Source organism: Drosophila persimilis, unplaced genomic scaffold (assembly GCF_003286085.1).
Source record: "Drosophila persimilis strain 14011-0111.01,24,50 unplaced genomic scaffold, DperRS2 tig00000000-arrow-pilon, whole genome shotgun sequence".
Taxonomy (NCBI): domain Eukaryota; kingdom Metazoa; phylum Arthropoda; class Insecta; order Diptera; family Drosophilidae; genus Drosophila; species Drosophila persimilis.
In genome coordinates, this window is record NW_020825288.1 from 28,195,298 (window position 1) to 28,213,525 (window position 18,228).

The 18,228-nt window shown below is 40.1% G+C and overlaps 4 protein-coding genes across 6 annotated transcripts in view; 3 read left to right on the forward strand and 1 right to left on the reverse strand.

Annotated features, from left to right (window-relative positions):
- Nucleotides 1-565: 565 nt before the first annotated feature.
- LOC6594705 (arrestin domain-containing protein 17) lies at nucleotides 566-4,955 on the reverse strand. Of its 2 annotated transcripts, none has more exons than XM_026990139.1 (5): nucleotides 4,189-4,955; nucleotides 3,232-3,584; nucleotides 2,304-3,162; nucleotides 2,125-2,241; nucleotides 566-948 (listed from the first exon to the last, which is right to left on the reverse strand). In XM_026990139.1, exons 1-5 carry the CDS (start codon nucleotides 4,301-4,303, stop codon nucleotides 794-796), a joined length of 1,599 nt encoding a protein of 532 aa, XP_026845940.1. In that variant the 5' UTR covers nucleotides 4,304-4,955; the 3' UTR covers nucleotides 566-793. The 2 variants fall into 2 exon arrangements, with proteins under 2 accessions (XP_026845940.1, XP_002019560.2); XM_002019524.2 differs by having other exon boundaries at nucleotides 567-948; nucleotides 2,062-2,241.
- A 585-nt stretch (nucleotides 4,956-5,540) lies between these two features.
- On the forward strand, nucleotides 5,541-6,568 carry LOC6594706 (pyridoxine-5'-phosphate oxidase). Its single transcript, XM_002019525.2, has 3 exons — nucleotides 5,541-5,572; nucleotides 5,636-5,695; nucleotides 5,765-6,568. Coding segments are annotated over exons 1-3 (741 nt in total). The 5' UTR covers nucleotides 5,541-5,571; the 3' UTR covers nucleotides 6,445-6,568.
- Nucleotides 6,568-7,545, forward strand: LOC6594707 (pyridoxine/pyridoxamine 5'-phosphate oxidase). The gene is made up of 2 exons (XM_002019526.2): nucleotides 6,568-7,326; nucleotides 7,386-7,545. Exons 1-2 carry the CDS (start codon nucleotides 6,568-6,570, stop codon nucleotides 7,458-7,460), a joined length of 834 nt encoding a protein of 277 aa, XP_002019562.2. The 3' UTR covers nucleotides 7,461-7,545.
- A 2,266-nt stretch (nucleotides 7,546-9,811) lies between these two features.
- Nucleotides 9,812-18,228, forward strand: part of LOC6594708 (diacylglycerol kinase eta) — a 46,825-nt gene continuing 38,408 nt past the window's right edge. For both annotated transcript variants that reach the window (XM_026994969.1, XM_026994970.1), the window contains exons 1-2: nucleotides 9,812-10,360; nucleotides 16,277-16,390. In XM_026994969.1, the coding sequence (XP_026850770.1) occupies nucleotides 10,121-10,360; nucleotides 16,277-16,390 (354 nt within the window). In that variant the 5' untranslated portion in view covers nucleotides 9,812-10,120. The remainder of the gene's footprint in view (nucleotides 10,361-16,276; nucleotides 16,391-18,228) is intronic.

The window sequence follows — 18,228 nt, forward strand, 5'->3', positions numbered from 1 at the left end:
CTATATATATGTTTTCCATAATGTGTATAATATTTTTGTATGTTTAGACACCTATGTTAAAAGGTTATTATGATGCTTCAACTAAAAATTCTTCATGAGAAATCATAAATAAACGCAGAAGAATTTGGCTAAATTTTGTGTAAATTTTCGCATATTTTTTGTTTGTTTAATATTCTATACATTGAATATTTGGAAAATGTTAATTTCGTATGTTAATTGTAGTTTTTTTATTCGGTTAAAATTGTGCAGATTTGTTTTGGGTTCTGTTCTGGTTTATCGTTTAGCTTAGGCCTAAAAAGAGTGTTTTCTTTTCTTCTAAGTTTTAACTACGTTTTTTCTTTCGTACTCGTATATATTCGTGGCCAGTGCTCACTGTATATGTATAGGTGTATACATTTTTGACAACTTTTATTGACAACTTTTATTTAGCTTTATCAAACAAATGCATGAGAAACTCAATTCTTTTTAAGAGACAAGGGACAGAAAAGGAGAATGGAAGACAAGAATTAAGGTTTGAGTGCAATTTAGGCATAGTTTAAAGTGAAGGTTAGAAAGCATAGCTTGAAAGTTATAGTTTAAATAAATAAGGAAAATTCAAATCATTTCAAATCGGTTTATTCTAGATAGATTCTACTTTGCTGCAAAATATATACTATATTTTTTTATACGGTTTTCGCTTCTATAAAAATGTTCGATTCTCTATCTCCGATTTCCATTCCAATCCTTTTCTATATAATATTTTGATTACGAGTAAATATGTAATTGTTGTATTGGTGTTTTTCGTTTTTGTTAATCATTTCTTTTCATAGCTAAAGGATAGCTCTCCTCCTCCTCCCGGTGTGCTGGTGGTCACCTCCTCATCCATCATTGCTGCTGTCGCCATCTCCGTTGCCGATTCCGGGTTCAGGGCGAGGCGCAGCTGGGCATTGGCCTCATCGTAAAGCGTCTCTGTAGCAGGATCAGGTACAGGATCATATATCAGAGTTCAGAACAATATGTTGAGGTGTCGTTGAGGGTGTGGTCGTGGTCGGTTATGGACGGTACAAAATATGTAGCATGTTGCATGTTGTGGGGAGCGGTAACAAGAGAACAAATTTACAAGTTAAGCACATTTTTTGAAAAACCCTTGCAGTTGGCTTACATCTAATTATAAGAAAAATGCATAGTACGAAAAGATGAAAGTTGAGAAAAAAGATATAGTATATGTTGTGGTTCTTATATCATAAATCGGTTATATATTCAGCTTAAGGTTTAATCAATGCTCAAAGAAAGCATTAAATTCAATATAATGATATTTTGTTGTTTATAAATATATATTTTTCATATCAATTGGAATTCAAATGTTAATTTCTAAATTAAAAAGTATATATATGTATTTTTCATTGAAATATAATGGAAATAATGGAATTATTTGGAGCAAATGCACAATAATTTGTTACTAATTTAATGGAATAAACACTTGGACAATTTCATATTTAAATATAAATATGATAAAACGTGCAATTTAATGTATTACAGAATTTCATTTATAATAAGAATAAATATTGAATATGATATTTGAGTAAGTAATATTCTGATAAGTAAAGAGATAGCAAAAGAGGAATATATTGAACAAGACAGGACAGGACAGACTGGAAAAAGGACTCGGAAGAGCACTCTAAAGGCTTAAAAATACACAGACGGACAGATGAAGAGCTTGACAAGACAACAGATTAAAGGTATACAAATAGATAACATCACTGTACATATTTTTAAGAACATCAGACAAATACAGACAGTTGGAATAATGTTCAAACAGACAAAGTTTATAGACCATTTCATATGGATTTTTATCTCTCAATACTTTAACAGAATACAAAAGATTAAAGAACAATTTTCTAACTACTTTTAAGTAAAGGAATAAAATAAGAATTTGCTGTAGAAAATGCCACTCAGCCATTCAATTGTTTTAGTTTTGCTTTTGCTTTGGTTCTTTTTGCAGTTTTTGTTAAACAATTTTGTTTTTTTTTTATGTTTTGGAGGGGATGTTTTATGTGTCGGATTCATTGGAATCATCACTACCGGGCGGTATGGTCGGTGTCTCATATTCGTAATAGACCGGATAACGCGGCTTAAAGGGCTCACTTGTGGTAACAACAGCCTGAGCGGACATAATGCTGCTCATGCTAACGTTTGTTAAGAACTCAGTATCATCGCTGAATTTCTCACTCAGAGCCATAGCATCTTCATACGAGGGCGGCACTAAAAATGAGGAGATATCTCTTATTATAAATGGAATATCTAAGCAGATTTATGTCTCATACTCATTGGTATATAATCCGGTGGATTATCGCTATCGCTGGTCACCAATATCGCTGGCAGCATGGAGGCCATAGGCGGCCTGAGGGCGGCAGTTGTTGGCGTTGATGAAGGCGTGGAGCTAGTGGGCGTTGGACTGACATTCACTATCATATTCATATTGCTATTGGTCGGCAGTAGTCCACCCACTAGACGTCCATGATTGTTGTTATTATTTGTTATGCTACTCAAATGTTGTCTCTGCTGTGCGGTAGGTGTCCTCTGATTCTGATCCCTATCCCGATTACGATCACGATCCCTATCCCGATCTCTGTGTCGCGGCCTTTGTTGTTGCGTTGACATTTGTAAATTTTGACTAACTACTTGGTGCTGTTGCTGCTGGCGATTGAAGCGCAGCAGGGCCTCCGGTCCATCCATAATCGGAATGCTGCCAATGGTCAGGGGGATCTTCAGTTTCAGCTTCCAGTGGAATTCCGTTGGATTGACAATGATCTTAATCGAATAGTTAACACTAATGGGGCATGTGGGCTTCACCGATGTGGGCGGTATCGACGGCAGATCCAGATATCCCCTGTACACCTTCCTCGACCAGCGCAAGACATTCCCGAACTGTTTTCGTGCTATCAGATGCTTGTCGTAGCGATACTCATGATGGGGATCGTGCGACTCGTAGCTGACTTCCTGTTTCAGCTTCACCTCACACTCGGTGATGTCGATGGAGGACTCGTTGTTGATGTACAGCACAAAGTGGATCTTCTGGCCGGGGGCATAGCCGCAGTAGGGTGTTGAGAACTTCACAGTCAGCGGTCCAGTGGGGCAGCAAAAGCTCCAGAAACGCTTACGGTCGAGTATCTCCAAGGGCACCTAAATCACAGGTACAGATATAACTTTAGCTTCATTTGAAGACTTTAATACCCGATCGGGAGTACTCACTCTGTATATAGCATCGGCATTCAGGTCCAATGGTTGTATCACGGTAAATGGCAGCTTGAATACCTTTGGATATCGGCCGGCCCGCTCGATCGTCGTTATGATCTCGTAGTGTATCTGTCCGTATTTACCATCGAACGATGTTGGCAGATTGTCGGGCAGGATGACATGGAATGTGTACGAGTATTCGCCGGCGGGCCAGTCGATAAAAGAGTTGCTCGCGCACGATCCTAGCACGTACGATCTCGATGACAGATACGATCGATAGGCACGGCACATGGCGCGCTCGCTATCGCGCGGATATCCCTTTTTTATCCAGCGTATCTTGGCATATCCGCTGACAGTGACGTGGATGCCTTTAAAAAAGAGACGAGAGACATAGAGAAAACCAGGTCAAAACAGGCCCCAAAAAACTATGACTAAGTTCGGTTCCAAATTAAATTGCAATCCGGCAAACAACATCATCATCATCATCATCGTCATGAGTAGTCATCGCCGTAGACACACCAGCCACGCCTTTAACGAGTTCATGGATAAATAAAAATGGCGGCATGCCAAAAGGAAAACACACAACACATAAACGAACCAAAAAAGTACTACCACAAGCTCCAACTAAACAGAGGTCTAAAAGGAGGGGTAGTCGTAACCGTAGACGTATCCCCCCCTTTCCGTTCCGGCAGGAACCACGATTAATTGCATGGCACACACAAAATGGCGTCAGAGGGGCTCCCCAGATACATTTTAATAATGGCATTAGTTCGTGTCCTTCGTGCATTTAAATGCAACTAAAATGTTAAGTGCCTTTCCGCATCACTCATACGCCCCGTGAGTCATGTGTGGTATGAGCGAAACTTATGGAATTCTAGAATATTTGATTTAAGCTTGGCTTTAAAAAATATAAAAAGTAAAAACAAAATATTAATGGATGCATAGCACATCATATCCTTTGTTCCTGCTCACCTTTGATCCGCTTGGTGGCATCGACGCTGAGATCAACAACGCCAGATAGCTCCTGTCCGGCATAGTAGACACCTTGTGGATTATTATCAAATGATATAAGGCACTCAATTGGCATATATTGCTATATAGTTATCGTGTGTGGTGTCTGTTCTGTGTGTGTCCCCCCTTGTGTGTCTCTCTATGTGTATTGTGTGTGTGTGTGTGTTTTGTACTGTGCAAAAATCAAGCCACAGTTGTAGAAAATATCACTTTTTTTGTTGTTAGATTTTGGTTAGAGAATATCAATTGAAATGTTTAGAAATACGAAGTTCATTTGCTATTTGATATCAAGCCCTTTGCATTTCGCTTTTGTTGTTGTACGCGCACTGCATTTGCAGTTTCTCTTGCCCCTGCGGCATACACACATGCAGCTCCAGCCACAAAAACCACCAACCGACCGACACCGACCTCCAAAATGTGGCTAAAGGGAAAGCCAAAAAATTTCCTTTGCTTGTGACTGGCTTTTCCTGCCTCTTGCCCTCGCTCCGCTTTAACCTACTTTGCGCCTCTGGGTCCTAGAACTTTTTCACAGCCACAAGAAAACACTTGAAACTGCACTGATTTCTTCTTAGAGGGATATTTCTATAAATATCTTTGTTAATTTTAACTTTTTTCTCGGAATTAGAATGTTTCTTTCCCCGCTCTGCCTGTCGTCTGGCCTTTCTCTATAATTTCTCGCTTGCGCTCCGCACTCGATTCGCACACGGCACACGTCCAGCAGCCGTTCGTGTTGGATTTGCTCTATCCGCATGGCATCATCGTCGCAGGACTCCAAGCCCCCAATAGCAACAACCCCTGCTAAACGGACACAGATAGAGAGAGAACGAAAGAGAGAATCAGTCTCACGCACGTGTTGTTTGTTTTTGTACAGATTTTTTGGCATTTCGTTTGGTCCTTTTTCGTAGCGGCAGGATTGTCAAGTACTCCAAATATTTATTCGAAGTGTTGACACTTCTTATAGACTGTATGTAAAGTGCATTTTTATTCAAATATCAATTATCTATCAATTATTGAATCCTGGATTAAATTTATGACAAAGAGTTTTCTTTTTTAAAAAGCAATTTGTTGTTCAGCTCTACAACTGTACATGTCTACTGCATGCCTATGTGCCCGCCAAAATAATAATTAGACATATATTTTACACAACACGAATATACAGTGGCGCCTGTATCCCGGGCGTTTTCTTAATTAACAATATGTTACCTTTTTCCAGCGAAGTGGCAACTCTGTCTAACAATCAGCTGTGAATTGCATTTTAATTTCAATCCAACCTATTTTTGCACTAAATAAGCGAACAAGATAACGTTTTAGCAAGCACTTATCGTGAGATCTCACCTTCTAACAAGTACGTGGCCGTGTGGTCGTAAGCGCAACAACTAATAAAACCCCAAAACCCCATACAAAACAGTGCGACTGCTGCGGACACTGCGCATTATGAACCAGGGACAACCCGAAGTGCAGCTTTCAGGTAAGTTTTCTGTGGATTTAAGTCTGAAAATGAGATGAATCATATATATTATGGATTACCCAACCCAAGCTTTGCGCCTGAAGTACCACGAGCGCAAGGATGCCTTCCTGGAGGAGAATATCAAGATAAAGAATCCCTTTTGCATATTTCGCGATTGGTTGGAGCTGGCTCTTAAGACGCCGGAGATTCTGGAGCCCAATGCAGCAGCCCTGGCCACTGTGAACCCCCAGGGAAAACCATCTAATCGCTTTGTTCTGGTCAAGGAGGCCACCGCCGAGGGGTTCACCTTCTTCACGAACTACGGGAGCCGCAAGGCCGACGATATTTTGGAAAATCCAAATGTGGCAATATCCTTCTACTGGATGCCTCTCCGACGCAGTGTTCGCATCGAGGGAGTGGCAGAGAAAATCCCTAAAGCAGACTCCCTGAAGTACTTCCATGAGCGACCAAGGGCCAGCCAAATCGGAGCCATCGCCAGTCCTCAGAGTCGGCGCATTCCCTCCAGAGGCTACCTTGATGAACTGGAGGCCGGAATCAAGGCCCAACTAGGACCAGAAGAAGAGGTGCCGCTCCCCAATTGGGGTGGATATCTGGTGCGTCCCAATCTCATAGAGTTCTGGCAGGGACAGACGGATCGCCTACACGATCGCATTCGTTTTAGACGTGGCCAAGGAGTGCAGACAGAGGTCGATGGCAAGCTAATTCATGGCGGAGAAGATGGTTGGATCTACGAGCGATTGGCTCCTTAGGAAGCGTAACCATAAATAATTAAGTTCCAAAATGCATTCGTTATGTCTTCCAAAGGGCTTAGTGGTAGAGAAATTGCTCAGAATTGTTATTAGAAATATGAAAATTTGAAGTTTCAAATCAAAATGTCGATTCGATTCTCATCATTTGGAAAACTCACCCTCGAAATTCCAATCATGACCTCAGTTTTGCTACCCAAACTCTGCGAGTCTCTGCACTTGGGCCAATTGCTGTGCCGTGTCCGGCCGGTCAAGCGATCGCCGGGCCTTCGAATGGCCAACACACAGCCACGCGAGGAGCACAAGAGCGTCGAGGAGCCTTACCTGATTTTTCAGCAGTGGCTGGCGGCTGTTCAGCAGCAGGTGCCACAGCTGCGACCCCGTCTGGCGTGCATGGCCACCGTAGACAAGGCCGGCGAGCCGATGACGCGGCTGACCAAAATCGAGGCTGTAAACGCCACAGGGATCACCTTCTACACGAACCTCGGGAGTCGACAGGCGGGCGAGATCAGTAGCAATCCGCACGTATCACTGCACTTCAACTGGGCACCGCTTAGGCGCAGCGTTCGCATTGCTGGATCCGCCCGGCAGGTGAGCGCTGAGCAGGCGTTGCAACAGTTTCGCAACTATCCACGCCACGTCCAGATCTATCTCGCCTACGGTCCACAGTCGGCGCGTGCAGCCACCTCCGGCGTGTCTGGCATTTTCCACTGGTTGGCCGACCGCATGGGATCGCTTTTTGGGCATCAGCAGCCGCCCATCCCCATGCCGGCGAATTGGGGTGGATTCCTGCTGACGCCAAGTCTCTACGAGTTTGGAATGGACAATGCCGGGGCACAAGGGAGGACGTGCATGCAGTTCAGGCGCTGCCTGTCTATGCCCAGGGTAGGTCTTTTCATTTAAAAATTTTGTATGTGCAAAAGATATTCCAATTTTACATTTAGGGCACTAGAGGTAAGAACTTAAAAGTGGAAAGACATGACTGGGTTTACGACATTTTCGTGGACCACGATGGCTGAAACTGGGATCATCGTCTATCCATTCATCATCTGTTAGAAAAATCTGTATGGAGAACTACCAATAAATTCTATTAATAAGAAGGTATTAATCGGTAATATGAAAGAAGTGGGCAAGAATCTTTAGATAGGGAATCTATAGAATATATCTAACGATTAAAGTATGTACTACTTTAATAATGATCAGGGCCTAAAGTTCTTAAATTAATACCCATTTATTTTTAAAGGAGAAATGCATTCAATTATCCCCCATTCAATTATCGGTAGCCCCCTGTTGCTAATGAAAAAAATGCTCCCAAAAGGTCAGAAGGCTGGCTGTTGAAAAGTGAATGCATTTAATGGCCTGTCAATCCGTAGCCTTTGGAAATTGAATTAATAGTTAACGGAGAGGGCTTATGTCATTTCCGGACTGTTGCCAGATTCAATTTAAATGAAAGTTCAGCATGGGGTGTCCCTGTCTGTGTCCGTGTCCGTATCCGTAGGTGGTGACTCTATCGCATTTAAAATGCATTAAAAACTCAGCTGGCAGTTTTCCTAATTGGAGGATACTGAAAAGAAGGCAAATATGGCTGCTTCATTTATTTGCTATGTGTGTTCGTGTGTTTGTGTGTGTGAGCCACGTGAAAATGTAATAAAATAAATAGGGAACTGCAGTCAAGCGTAAAGAGTAATGCCCGCCGGGATGTGTGGGCCGGTTGCCGGGAAAAACACACACAGGACAGGACAGGTGAGGGGGCGTCAGCGACAGCGACAGCAGACAACAAATAGTGAAAGCCAAAGCGCAAGGCCGGAAAAGCACACACCCCTTTGGGTGGCCTTTCCACCCATCCACCCCACTGGGGTTGCCACTCAACAAATTTGCTTTTGCACTCTTTTGTAATTGTGGCCCATCTCACTGTCGGGACTTCGCTTCCATTCCTACCGTTCCGCCCGTTCCTCCACGCGACATTTGTGTGCCTCTCATTTCATTTTTCGGCTTTCCTGTTTACTTTGTCCTCGTCTCCGCTTTGCTGCTCGCTTTCGCTCTCCAGCGTTTTGTTTTGCTCGGCCTATTTGCGTGGGTGTGTACTCTCTCTTTTCGTTTACCTCTCATTCCTTCGGCACGAGCCTCTCTCAAACGAATGTGGGTAACAAAGCGAAGAGCACGAAAACTTGTTGGCCAGGATAATGAATCTTGCTTTGGCTGTTTTTGCTGCAGAGTTTCCACCCTTTGTGAAGTGGGAGATACATAAAATGGAAGAAAATAGAAACAGATTAAGATTGGTGGAAAAACATAGTTTTTCATATTTATTTCAGCTTATGGAGTAGTTTTTAGGAATGTATCGATATAATTTTACTATTCGTTGGAAATTTAATTGAAAAATATGAGAGGAGTGCAACAAACATTGTCTAAAAACTAATATTTTAATTAAATACAAATTTTAAAAAGTTAATCCCCCCGATTCGAACACAAACTAGACCCCCGAATTCTATTTTTCTGATATTTTAGAACACCTGACAACCCTATTTAGCCAACAAGGAGCCTCAGCGTGTGCCGTTTGGTTTGCGTTTGGGGCCCAAGCTCTGTGCCACACTCGGCGGCAGCTGACAGTGAGGGTTGCGGTCTCGTACAGTACGCCGCGCGGCTCCGACTCATCCAGTCCAGAGCAGAGCAGAGCACAAAGGAAACGGGCACAGACTTCACCCACACAACACACCAAGGAAAAGCGGATGGAGAAAGGGACAACACAACCAGAAAATAAAAATAGAAAAATAAGAGCAGGAACAATAGCTGCAGGCCTCAGGCAGCAGTGTGCTAGTGTAGAATATTTTTTTATAATGGGAGTTTGGCGGGGCAATGAATAAACGGAATAATTAAGGGAAAATTTCAATTATTGTAAACGTAATCGTGAAGATATATTTGTATACTCGTAAATGTGAAATCTGTGTAAACTGTGAGTGTTTTTTGTGTACGACAATTTTTTGCTAGACAATTTTCTATGTGGCGTTAAATGAGTGTTTGGTGTACTCGTGATTCGGACTAGTACTCGTACTCGTGTATTTATTGAATTGATTAACGTTTTTTCCAATTGAATAATTAGTTAGTGTTGCTTAAACAAATATATACATATATACATACATATAAATATATAGATATTGGACGGTATATACATGTGTTTATGTGCAAGTATTTTTGCTAAATTTATTGATATTGAATGTATACACTTTTTGTGCTTCGCTTCGGCAAAGGACGTTGATATAATATCAATTATTGTAATATCATAAGCCACTCTTGGACCAGAGTGTGACCCTTAAGCAACCGAACAAAGGGCATAGAAACAACGTAGAGGAGAACAAGTTATAGGGATCCTAGAGGTTGGGTGTCCATCCATTGTGTTTGTGCGTCCTGGCAGCTTTTTACATAAGCACGGAAAGCCACTGGGGACTGCCACCTGCGGCTACTGGTGCGTCCACTCTAAGCAGGGTTCCCTTTTTTATTCAACACTCTGCGTGTCCTGTGCTATTCTGCGTGTCCTTGCAACGTGACAGTCGCCCCAAGGAAGCCGCCGCCATTGCCACCCGCCGCCCGAAAGTATGCAAAGGAATTTCACAACGCCAAGAAGAGAAAACGTAGACGTCAAAGTAAACGTAAACGTGAACGTGAATGTTAGCGAAACCCGACAATGGCCCACTTAAAACTGGACACACTCCACGTAGCCAGTCCCCGCAGCCCAAGGAGTGGACGCAGCCTCTCCAGTGGGAGGAGTAGTGGCTGCAGTTCGGGCAGCCTCTCGCCGGTGCCTATCATTCCGATCATTTCCATTAGCCGGGATGGCGACGACACCGAGTCGGAGTCGGAAATTGAAACGGAGCCGGCACGCCTCTTCCAGCGTCGCATGTCCACCAAACGCAACAATAATCTGGTGAGTATTGGTAGTATTTCCTCTCCTCCTCTGGCAGGGTTTCCTGTGGCTGTTTCGAGCTTAGCCACACAATGACTCGGTGGACCGGCATTACAAAGTTCCTCTCTCGAAGTTTTCCTCTAAAAGTATTCCTTCCTGACAGTTTCGCTCTGACATAGTACCTCTGGCAGCAGTGTTCCTGCGGCAGTTTCCAGACTCAATTTCCCTTTTGGCTCTGCACAGCCTGCACTTGGCAGCAGTGAAAAGAGTCCTCCATGGCTTTATCAGCCATGCAGCGATGCAGCGGAGCGTCAGCTCTAAAGTTTCTGGAGCGGAAGTTGCATGCCACGCAAAAGAGTAGCGGCGTGGCTAGAGGGCGGAGGGACAGGGCGTTGCGTGTGCGTCGGAGGGTTTGTGTTGCAAATGGCGCCAGTGCCGCCGGCAGTGGCGTTTGCCAAAGGTCAGAGGCGCAGTTCAAGAATTTGCTGAATATTTTAATGCCGCACTTCAAGTGTCAACTGTCGCATAGATCAAGGGTCGCTCTAAGCTGTTGCTATAATAATCATAATGTGCATTGAACATCAAACTTTTAGGCGCTTCAACAGAATATCACCTCCAAAATTAAGGTCCCAGCAAAAAAACGAAATGAAGGCCATTAATTAAATGGTGCCATAGTTGCTTAGCGGCTCTCTCAAATGAAAGAATAAAAGAAAGAAAAAGACTGAAAGAAAACTGAGGGAAAGCACCTGAAAGACTCCGCGAAAATTTTGAAGCGAATAGGAAGCCTGAGAAAAGCTTCAATTAAGTTCTTTATGGTTTTGGTGTCACTTTGAAGCGTTCGACGCACTTCCTTTCCCCTCTCAGTATCCCCTTGGACCACGCGTCGTATGAATAATTTGTTCAGAGGCAAAAGTTCAAGCCCCGCCTCATATCCTTGGGTGGGGGCTTCTCCCGCGTTGCTCTGGCCATTTGATGTTAATTATACGCATCGCTGCACTTTGGCCTTTGCAAAAAAAAGGATTTTGATTGTATTTTTAGTACTGCGGTTTGTTGTTGGCAAGTCCAGGCAGGCTCTTGACCTCCCCGGGGAATACTCAAATGTATGAGAGTAAATAGCAATATTTTCCCTCAATTCTTCGTCGTTGGCAATTTTCGCTTTAAGTGCAGGGCATTTATTATTTGTGATTTATTTCGTTTGACGACTGAACAAAAAACATTTTCCTGATTGTGACAGACAAGCAACATTCAAGTGCCACCCTATAGAGATGGAGGCGTGGCCACCATACTCGTATGTTGTGCGTATGTGTGTGTGTGTGGGGGGGGGGGGGGGGGGGGCTTACATATGTCAAACCGCAGAACAATAAGCAAAACGTTAAACAAAAGCTTCTTAGTGCTTGAGCTGGATGGCACACGTTTTGGTTAGCGTAGCACAGGAGACCGACAGAAGAGAGAAGAGAATACTCGTAGGACAATAGAGATGAAGAGGAGAAAAGAAGCCGAGAAAGCAGACAGGAAAACCTCAACAGTTGGCTGACAGTGCGGTTCATAACCACAGCAACACTGGGAATTTCTTTTAACAAAGAATAGTATCTACTTTAGGTACATACAAATGCTACTGAAATGTAAATCTTTACTAAACATTCTTATGAAATGCGATTAAGCGGCATCTTTAATTGCTTGAGTTCCCTACCCATTTGCATGGCAATTACTGCAGCCCTCAGCCATTTAAATCCAACAATACCGTAAAAACCTACAAAATAAACAATGCTAAAGGCCCTGGATTGCATTGTCTGTCGACTGGTTTTTGTTTGGACCCACTTTTGCAGACTTTTGCCGCAATATCCTCGAGACCCATTCATTCCCCCCTCACTCTTTCCATTGCCAAGTGCCTGGTGAAAAATAACTTTTGAATTATTTACGACTATTTACACAGACAATTGGCCAACTGTTTCTTGTTCGTCCTTGCTCCTCACGTGAGCCTTCGAAGGATATGCTCCCTTCTCCTACAGCCAACAGCTAATTTCTATAAACTTCAGGCACAAAATAAAATCAAAAAGTCAGAGAGAAAGCAGCACGAAAGAGCGGATATTGGAGCAAGTAGAGAATAATCCTTATACATAATGTAGCAAAAGAGGCAATAAAAGAAAGAGAAGCTAAGGAAAGTCAAAACAAAGCCCAGGAAAAGTAAAGCAAAAGCAACCCCAATAAAAGAGTGTGGGAAATTTATACGTTATATTTACGCTGCCTGACTGAGAAACCAACAATGGAAAATCATATCCATATCTATGGGCTCTGGACCAGTTTATTTATAATTATTATTTTTGATTTTTATTATTAAATAATTATTATACAATAAAAATCAAAAATAATATTTATATAATTCATGTTTTGATCTAAAAATAATAATTACTCAATAAAAATAATAATTATAACAATAATAATTCAATAAAAATCAAGAATAATAATTATAAAATAAAAATCAAAAATAATAATTATTCCATAAAAATCAAGAATAATTATTATAATAATATTTATTCAATAAAAATCAAGAATAATAATTATTCCATAAAAATCAAAAATCATAATTATTCAATAAAAATCAAGATTAACAATTATAATAATAATTATACAATAAAAATCAAGAATTATATTTATACAATAAAAATAAAGAATAACAATTATAATAATAATTATACAATACAAATCAAAAATCATAATTATTCAATAAAAATCAAGAATAACAATTATAATAATAGTTATTCAATAAAAATCAAGAATAACAATTATAATAATAGTTATTCAATAAAAATCAATAATAACAATTATGATAATAGTTATACAGTAAAAATCAAGAATAACAATTATAATAACAGTTATTCATTAAAAATCAAGAATAACAATTATAATAATAGTTATTCAATAAAAATCAAGAATAACAATTATAATAACAGTTATTCAATAAAAATCGAGAATAATTAGTATAATAATAGTTATTCATTAAAAATCAAGAATAACAATTATAATAATAAATATACAATAAAAATCAAGAATTATTTTTATACAATAAAAATCAAGAATAACAATTATAATAATAATTATACAATAAAAATCAAGAATAATAATTATAAAATAAAAATCAAAAATAATAATTATTCCATAAAAATCAAGAATAATTATTATAATAATATTTATTCAATAAAAATCAAGAATAATAATTATTCCATAAAAATCAAAAATCATAATTATTCAATAAAAATCAAGAATAACAATTATAATAATAATTATACAATACAAATCAAAAATCACAATTATTCAATAAAAATCAAGAATAACAATTATAATAATAGTTATTCAATAAAAATCAAGAATAACAATTATAATAACAGTTATTCAATAAAAATCGAGAATAACTAGTATAATAATAGTTATTCATTAAAAATCAAGAATAACAATTATAATAATAAATATACAATAAAAATCAAGAATTATTTTTATACAATAAATATCAAGAATAACAATTATAATAATAATTATACAATAAAAATCAAAAATCATAATTATTCAATAAAAATCAAGAATAACAATTATAATAACAGTTATTCATTAAAAATCAAGAATAACAATTATAATAATAGTTATTCAATAAAAATCAAGAATAACAATTATAATAATAGTTATTCAATAAAAATCAAGAATAACAATTATAATAACAGTTATTCAATAAAAATCAAGAATAACAATTATAATAATAGTTATTCAATAAAAATCAAGAATAACAAGTATAATAATAGTTATTTAATAAAAATCACGAATAACAATTATAATAATAGTTATTCAATAAAAATCAAGAATAACAATTATAATAATAGTTATTCAATAAAAATCAAGAATTCAATAAAAAACAAGAATAACAATTATAATAACTATACAATAAAAATCAAGAATAATAATTATAATAATAATTATTCAATAAAAATCAAGAATAACAATTGTAATAATAATTATACAATAAAAATCGAAAATAATAATTATTCAATAAAAATCAGAAATAATCATTAATCAATAAAACAAAAAAAATAATAATAATTATATTATATATTGTATTGTATAAATATTATTTTAGATTCTTATTTAATCATTTTTTTATAGGGGTATATTAGATTTGTGGTGAAAATGGATGAGTGTAACGTCCACAAAAGACGAAAATCTCTGCCAACAACAATATTGAAGAGACGAGAAAATTAAAAACGCACAATCATAGAGAATGACCATATTTGTCCGATGGCCGAATCTGGATCAGATCGGACTATTATTATAGCCAAAAGTGACAAATCAATTTTCAGTCGCTACGTAGCGCCCGACGACACGTTTAAACTGTTTTTGTGTCTCTCTCGCACCATCTGTCGGAGGAGAGCCATACTCACTAAGTATCGGGTATAAATGTAGAGTTGCGGTCTCCGCAGCAACTCACAACGTTCCCCCTCGTTTTTATTATTTATCTTGTATCTTTTTACCTCTACAAAAGAGAGAGAGAGAGAGATGGTGGGCAAGCGACAAGGGACCGGTGGGTAATATTAAATCAAAATCAATACCCAGCTAACGAAAAATTTCAAACTTGCTTATCATCTTCTTTCCGTCGTCTGTCTTGTGTCCTGTGTCTGCCCTGATGGACAGACGCTGGCTTTGTCGGCTTTTGGCCAGGGCCAATTTGGCGTATACTTGATGTGTAGTCAACGCCAGGCCCGATGGCCACGCACACAGAATGATTGATTGACGATGATTGATCTTGATATGATAGTACCGTAACTTTGATTTTTAGTCACAGTTTGAAAGGGGGCGTGGGATTCACTTTCCAATTGAATTTTCGTCTGCTCTTTTGTGCGGGGTCATTCAACCTAAGTGCCAGTTGGTTTCTATGAAATTTCGGGAGCAACTTTTAAGTACAATTTAAGTCAGAGTTGGTCGTTAAAGAGCTTTTAGCTGGCCTCTCTTCTTAGCTGCGCAAACATTTCCGCTTTGGTTCCTTCTCCAATTTTGCTGCACAAACAGAATGGAGAAAATGAAATCAAATGGAATTCTCTACAACTTGATTCGTTGCAATTTCTTCTAAAGATTTTTCCATTATTATTTGACGTTGAATTTGTTTTTAGCCCCCCGAGGATACGAGAGTGTAAGAGAGAGGGAGTAAATGGCGCTTGATCCGGTGGAAATGAAACTTAAACGGATTGCAATTGTGCGCTTTTCAGCCAGCGGCATGGTATTCTCATTCCCATTCTCATCGATTCCTGAAGTGTTCTAAGAGCTTACTGCCCAGCGAAGTTGACCAAGTCGCACAATTTGCTGAAATCAAAAGGTTTATTTGTCGAATAATTGGCCCAGATTATTGTCACTTTTGTCGACTTCTGGCCCCGATGCTTATTTACACTTTTATATTTCGCTTTTCCCGCACAACACTTTCCCACTTTCCCGGGGCATTTGCTTTTGTTCGCGACTCGCAAATAAGTGTGAATGGGGGAGAAAAATGTGACTGAGTGTGATTGGCCTTTGTTTGCACAATTGATTGCCGGCCATATTGTTGCCCCACACACACACACCACTGAGCGACAGAGCCACACTTGCCACTGGCTTTTGTTAGTATGCAGCCAATTATGGTTGACATCCAGCTGGCGATTGCAATTGACGGGGCACCACAGAGTCGACCGAACAGGATTCAGGTCCATGTTCATGTCCAGGTCTAGGTGCAGGTCCAATGTTCCTTGAGTCTGTGACATGCCATGGCACTCATTATTATTGACTCTCTAGTGTGAAGTGCAGTGTCAGCGCCATCCAATGGCTAATTGCCAATGGAATATATGTTTTTCTATCCAAGTGGAACCGTCTGCTTCTACGCTGTTTAAATAACTGTATCTATCTATTTATTCTCTTTACTTTCTCTAGTCTGCCATCATTAAAGAGGGTTTCCTGCTGAAGCACACCTGGTCGTTTCAGCGCTGGCGACGTCGCTACTTTCGCTTGAAGCGAAATAACTTATTTTATGCCAAGGATGAGAAGGTAAGTTTTAAGATGAATGCAGGAATTATACAGAAATCTGCTACGCTGCTAATCAAAGCTCATCAATTGGTAACGTAAATGAACGAAACCAGTTATCCGATTACACTGCGTATACGTATTGTCAAGGTCTCCGCATCGCATGACGATGTTGTTGTTGCAAGGGCCCCAATTCCACAGGTAACTCAATTTCCATTGGTAGATAGAGAACCAAACAGAGGGAAATGCAGATGATAGACTCCGCCAACGAGGTGACAGACGCCTCGTTAGGGAAGCAGAGATGATACAGAGGGAAGCAGAGATAATAGACCCCTCTATAGCTATGGACCCCTCGAGGCTGCCCCCCTTTTTGTGATTCCAGCGGAGACGATAAGTGCTCTCAATTTGCCATTTTCCGCTGATGATTGCCATGCTGGCTGCGTTCCAATGCAGTTTGATGGATTCCGGATCTATCTTTGCCTCACTCATTGTGCCTTATTTTCAGTGCTTGGTGTTCCCCCCTTCGTACATCTACACTATGACCTTTAGCATTTTACAGCTGCGGGCTGTAAATTTTCTGGATCAAATTGCCCCCAGAGCAAAAGCAAATTGCAGGATACAATTACCAAATGAAATTACCGCGCAACTTGAAAGCAAAACAATGAAAGGTTCAGTGCGGCACGGAGAGAGGTAGCAAGGCAGCAATGGGATGGGGATGGGGAAGAGGCTGAGGAAGGGGCAAACAGCTTGAGTCAGGGACAGCAGACAGGTGAGACAGACACCGAAATTGGTTTATTGCGTGCACTACCCGCTCTATGCCAGTCATAATGAATGCTTTTAAAATTCAGCCCCCGCATATAATGCCATCCTCTAATAGAATCAGAGCGACTGGGAGAAAGTGGGGGCTCCACTTTTGGTGGACCCAAAGGTTATGGGGCTGATTGCACTGGCTTTTGCTTTTAGTGACTCAATAAATCAAGGGGGAAATTCCCACTGCCGTTCGCTCAAGGCGGCTCTTGTTTCAATGTCAAATTGATTCAATTGTGGGGCCTGGCATGCTCGTGCTAGTGCTCCACCCCCATCATTAATCATATTAACGATACTAATTGACCAGACAAATCAATAATTTATGGTCAAGGCTGAAGTTGAAGTTGAAGTCGAGGTTTATATAACAATCATTTTGCTGCGGACAACAGACTTCTTATGCGAATTACGTACTCAACCCAAACCAATGCTTGGATTAAACCTCTAGTCCTTCAATCTTTCGTTATCCAATCGTACAGTGAAGAGGCCCCCACGACTGACGTCAATGACGTTCATCATCAAATCATGCAACCCGCATATACAACTCTCACATATGCAACTATTTCGCAAAACTTTCGCAACAAACGGGGAAGCACTTGAGCGTTTTAGCGGCTTGGCTCTAAGAGGGGCCCCACACAAATATTGCGTATACGTCATGTATGGCTTTTATGTTTATACAATCTTAAGCGGTGTTGAGGTTGAGGTCGATGGGTGGGAGGAGGTAAAATGCATGTTGCTGCGTCTTCGCTGACGCATTTCCATTATACAACAGGACAGGAATAAATGCTGCTGCCACCACAGATCGTTTGATACAACCGCAAAGCAGAACAGAACAGAGGTGGGTGCGAAAAGGTACAATGTTGCCATGACGATGGTCCCATTGCCACTGGCATTTCACGCCCCACGGAATCAAGGAACCGTCTAGCGTCAGTTATTTTGATTAAAAATTCCATTTGATGCTCGATAAATAGACCTTAAGGTGGCTCTTTATTAAAAGGTTAACATCACCGCTTAAACATTTACGTCCAAGGACTATACCAAGGAGAGAACTCATTAAC

What these genes read in the sequence shown, in the direction of transcription:
- LOC6594707 (XM_002019526.2), top strand. Translation starts at nt 6,568, where the DNA reads ATGTCGATTCGATTCTCATCATTTGGAAAACTCACCCTCGAAATTCCA. An exon ending in GCTGCCTGTCTATGCCCAGG is followed by an intron (nt 7,327 to 7,385) that starts GTAGGTCTTTTC and finishes TTTTACATTTAG; the next exon opens with GGCACTAGAGGTAAGAACTT.
- LOC6594705 (XM_002019524.2), bottom strand. Translation starts at nt 4,303, where the DNA reads ATGCCAATTGAGTGCCTTATATCATTTGATAATAATCCACAAGGTGTC. An exon ending in ACCGGATTATATACCAATGA is followed by an intron (nt 2,242 to 2,303) that starts GTATGAGACATA and finishes CCTCATTTTTAG; the next exon opens with TGCCGCCCTCGTATGAAGAT. An exon ending in GACACCGACCATACCGCCCG is followed by an intron (nt 949 to 2,061) that starts GTAGTGATGATT and finishes ATCCTGCTACAG; the next exon opens with AGACGCTTTACGATGAGGCC.
- LOC6594706 (XM_002019525.2), top strand. An exon ending in ACCCGAAGTGCAGCTTTCAG is followed by an intron (nt 5,696 to 5,764) that starts GTAAGTTTTCTG and finishes ACCCAACCCAAG; the next exon opens with CTTTGCGCCTGAAGTACCAC.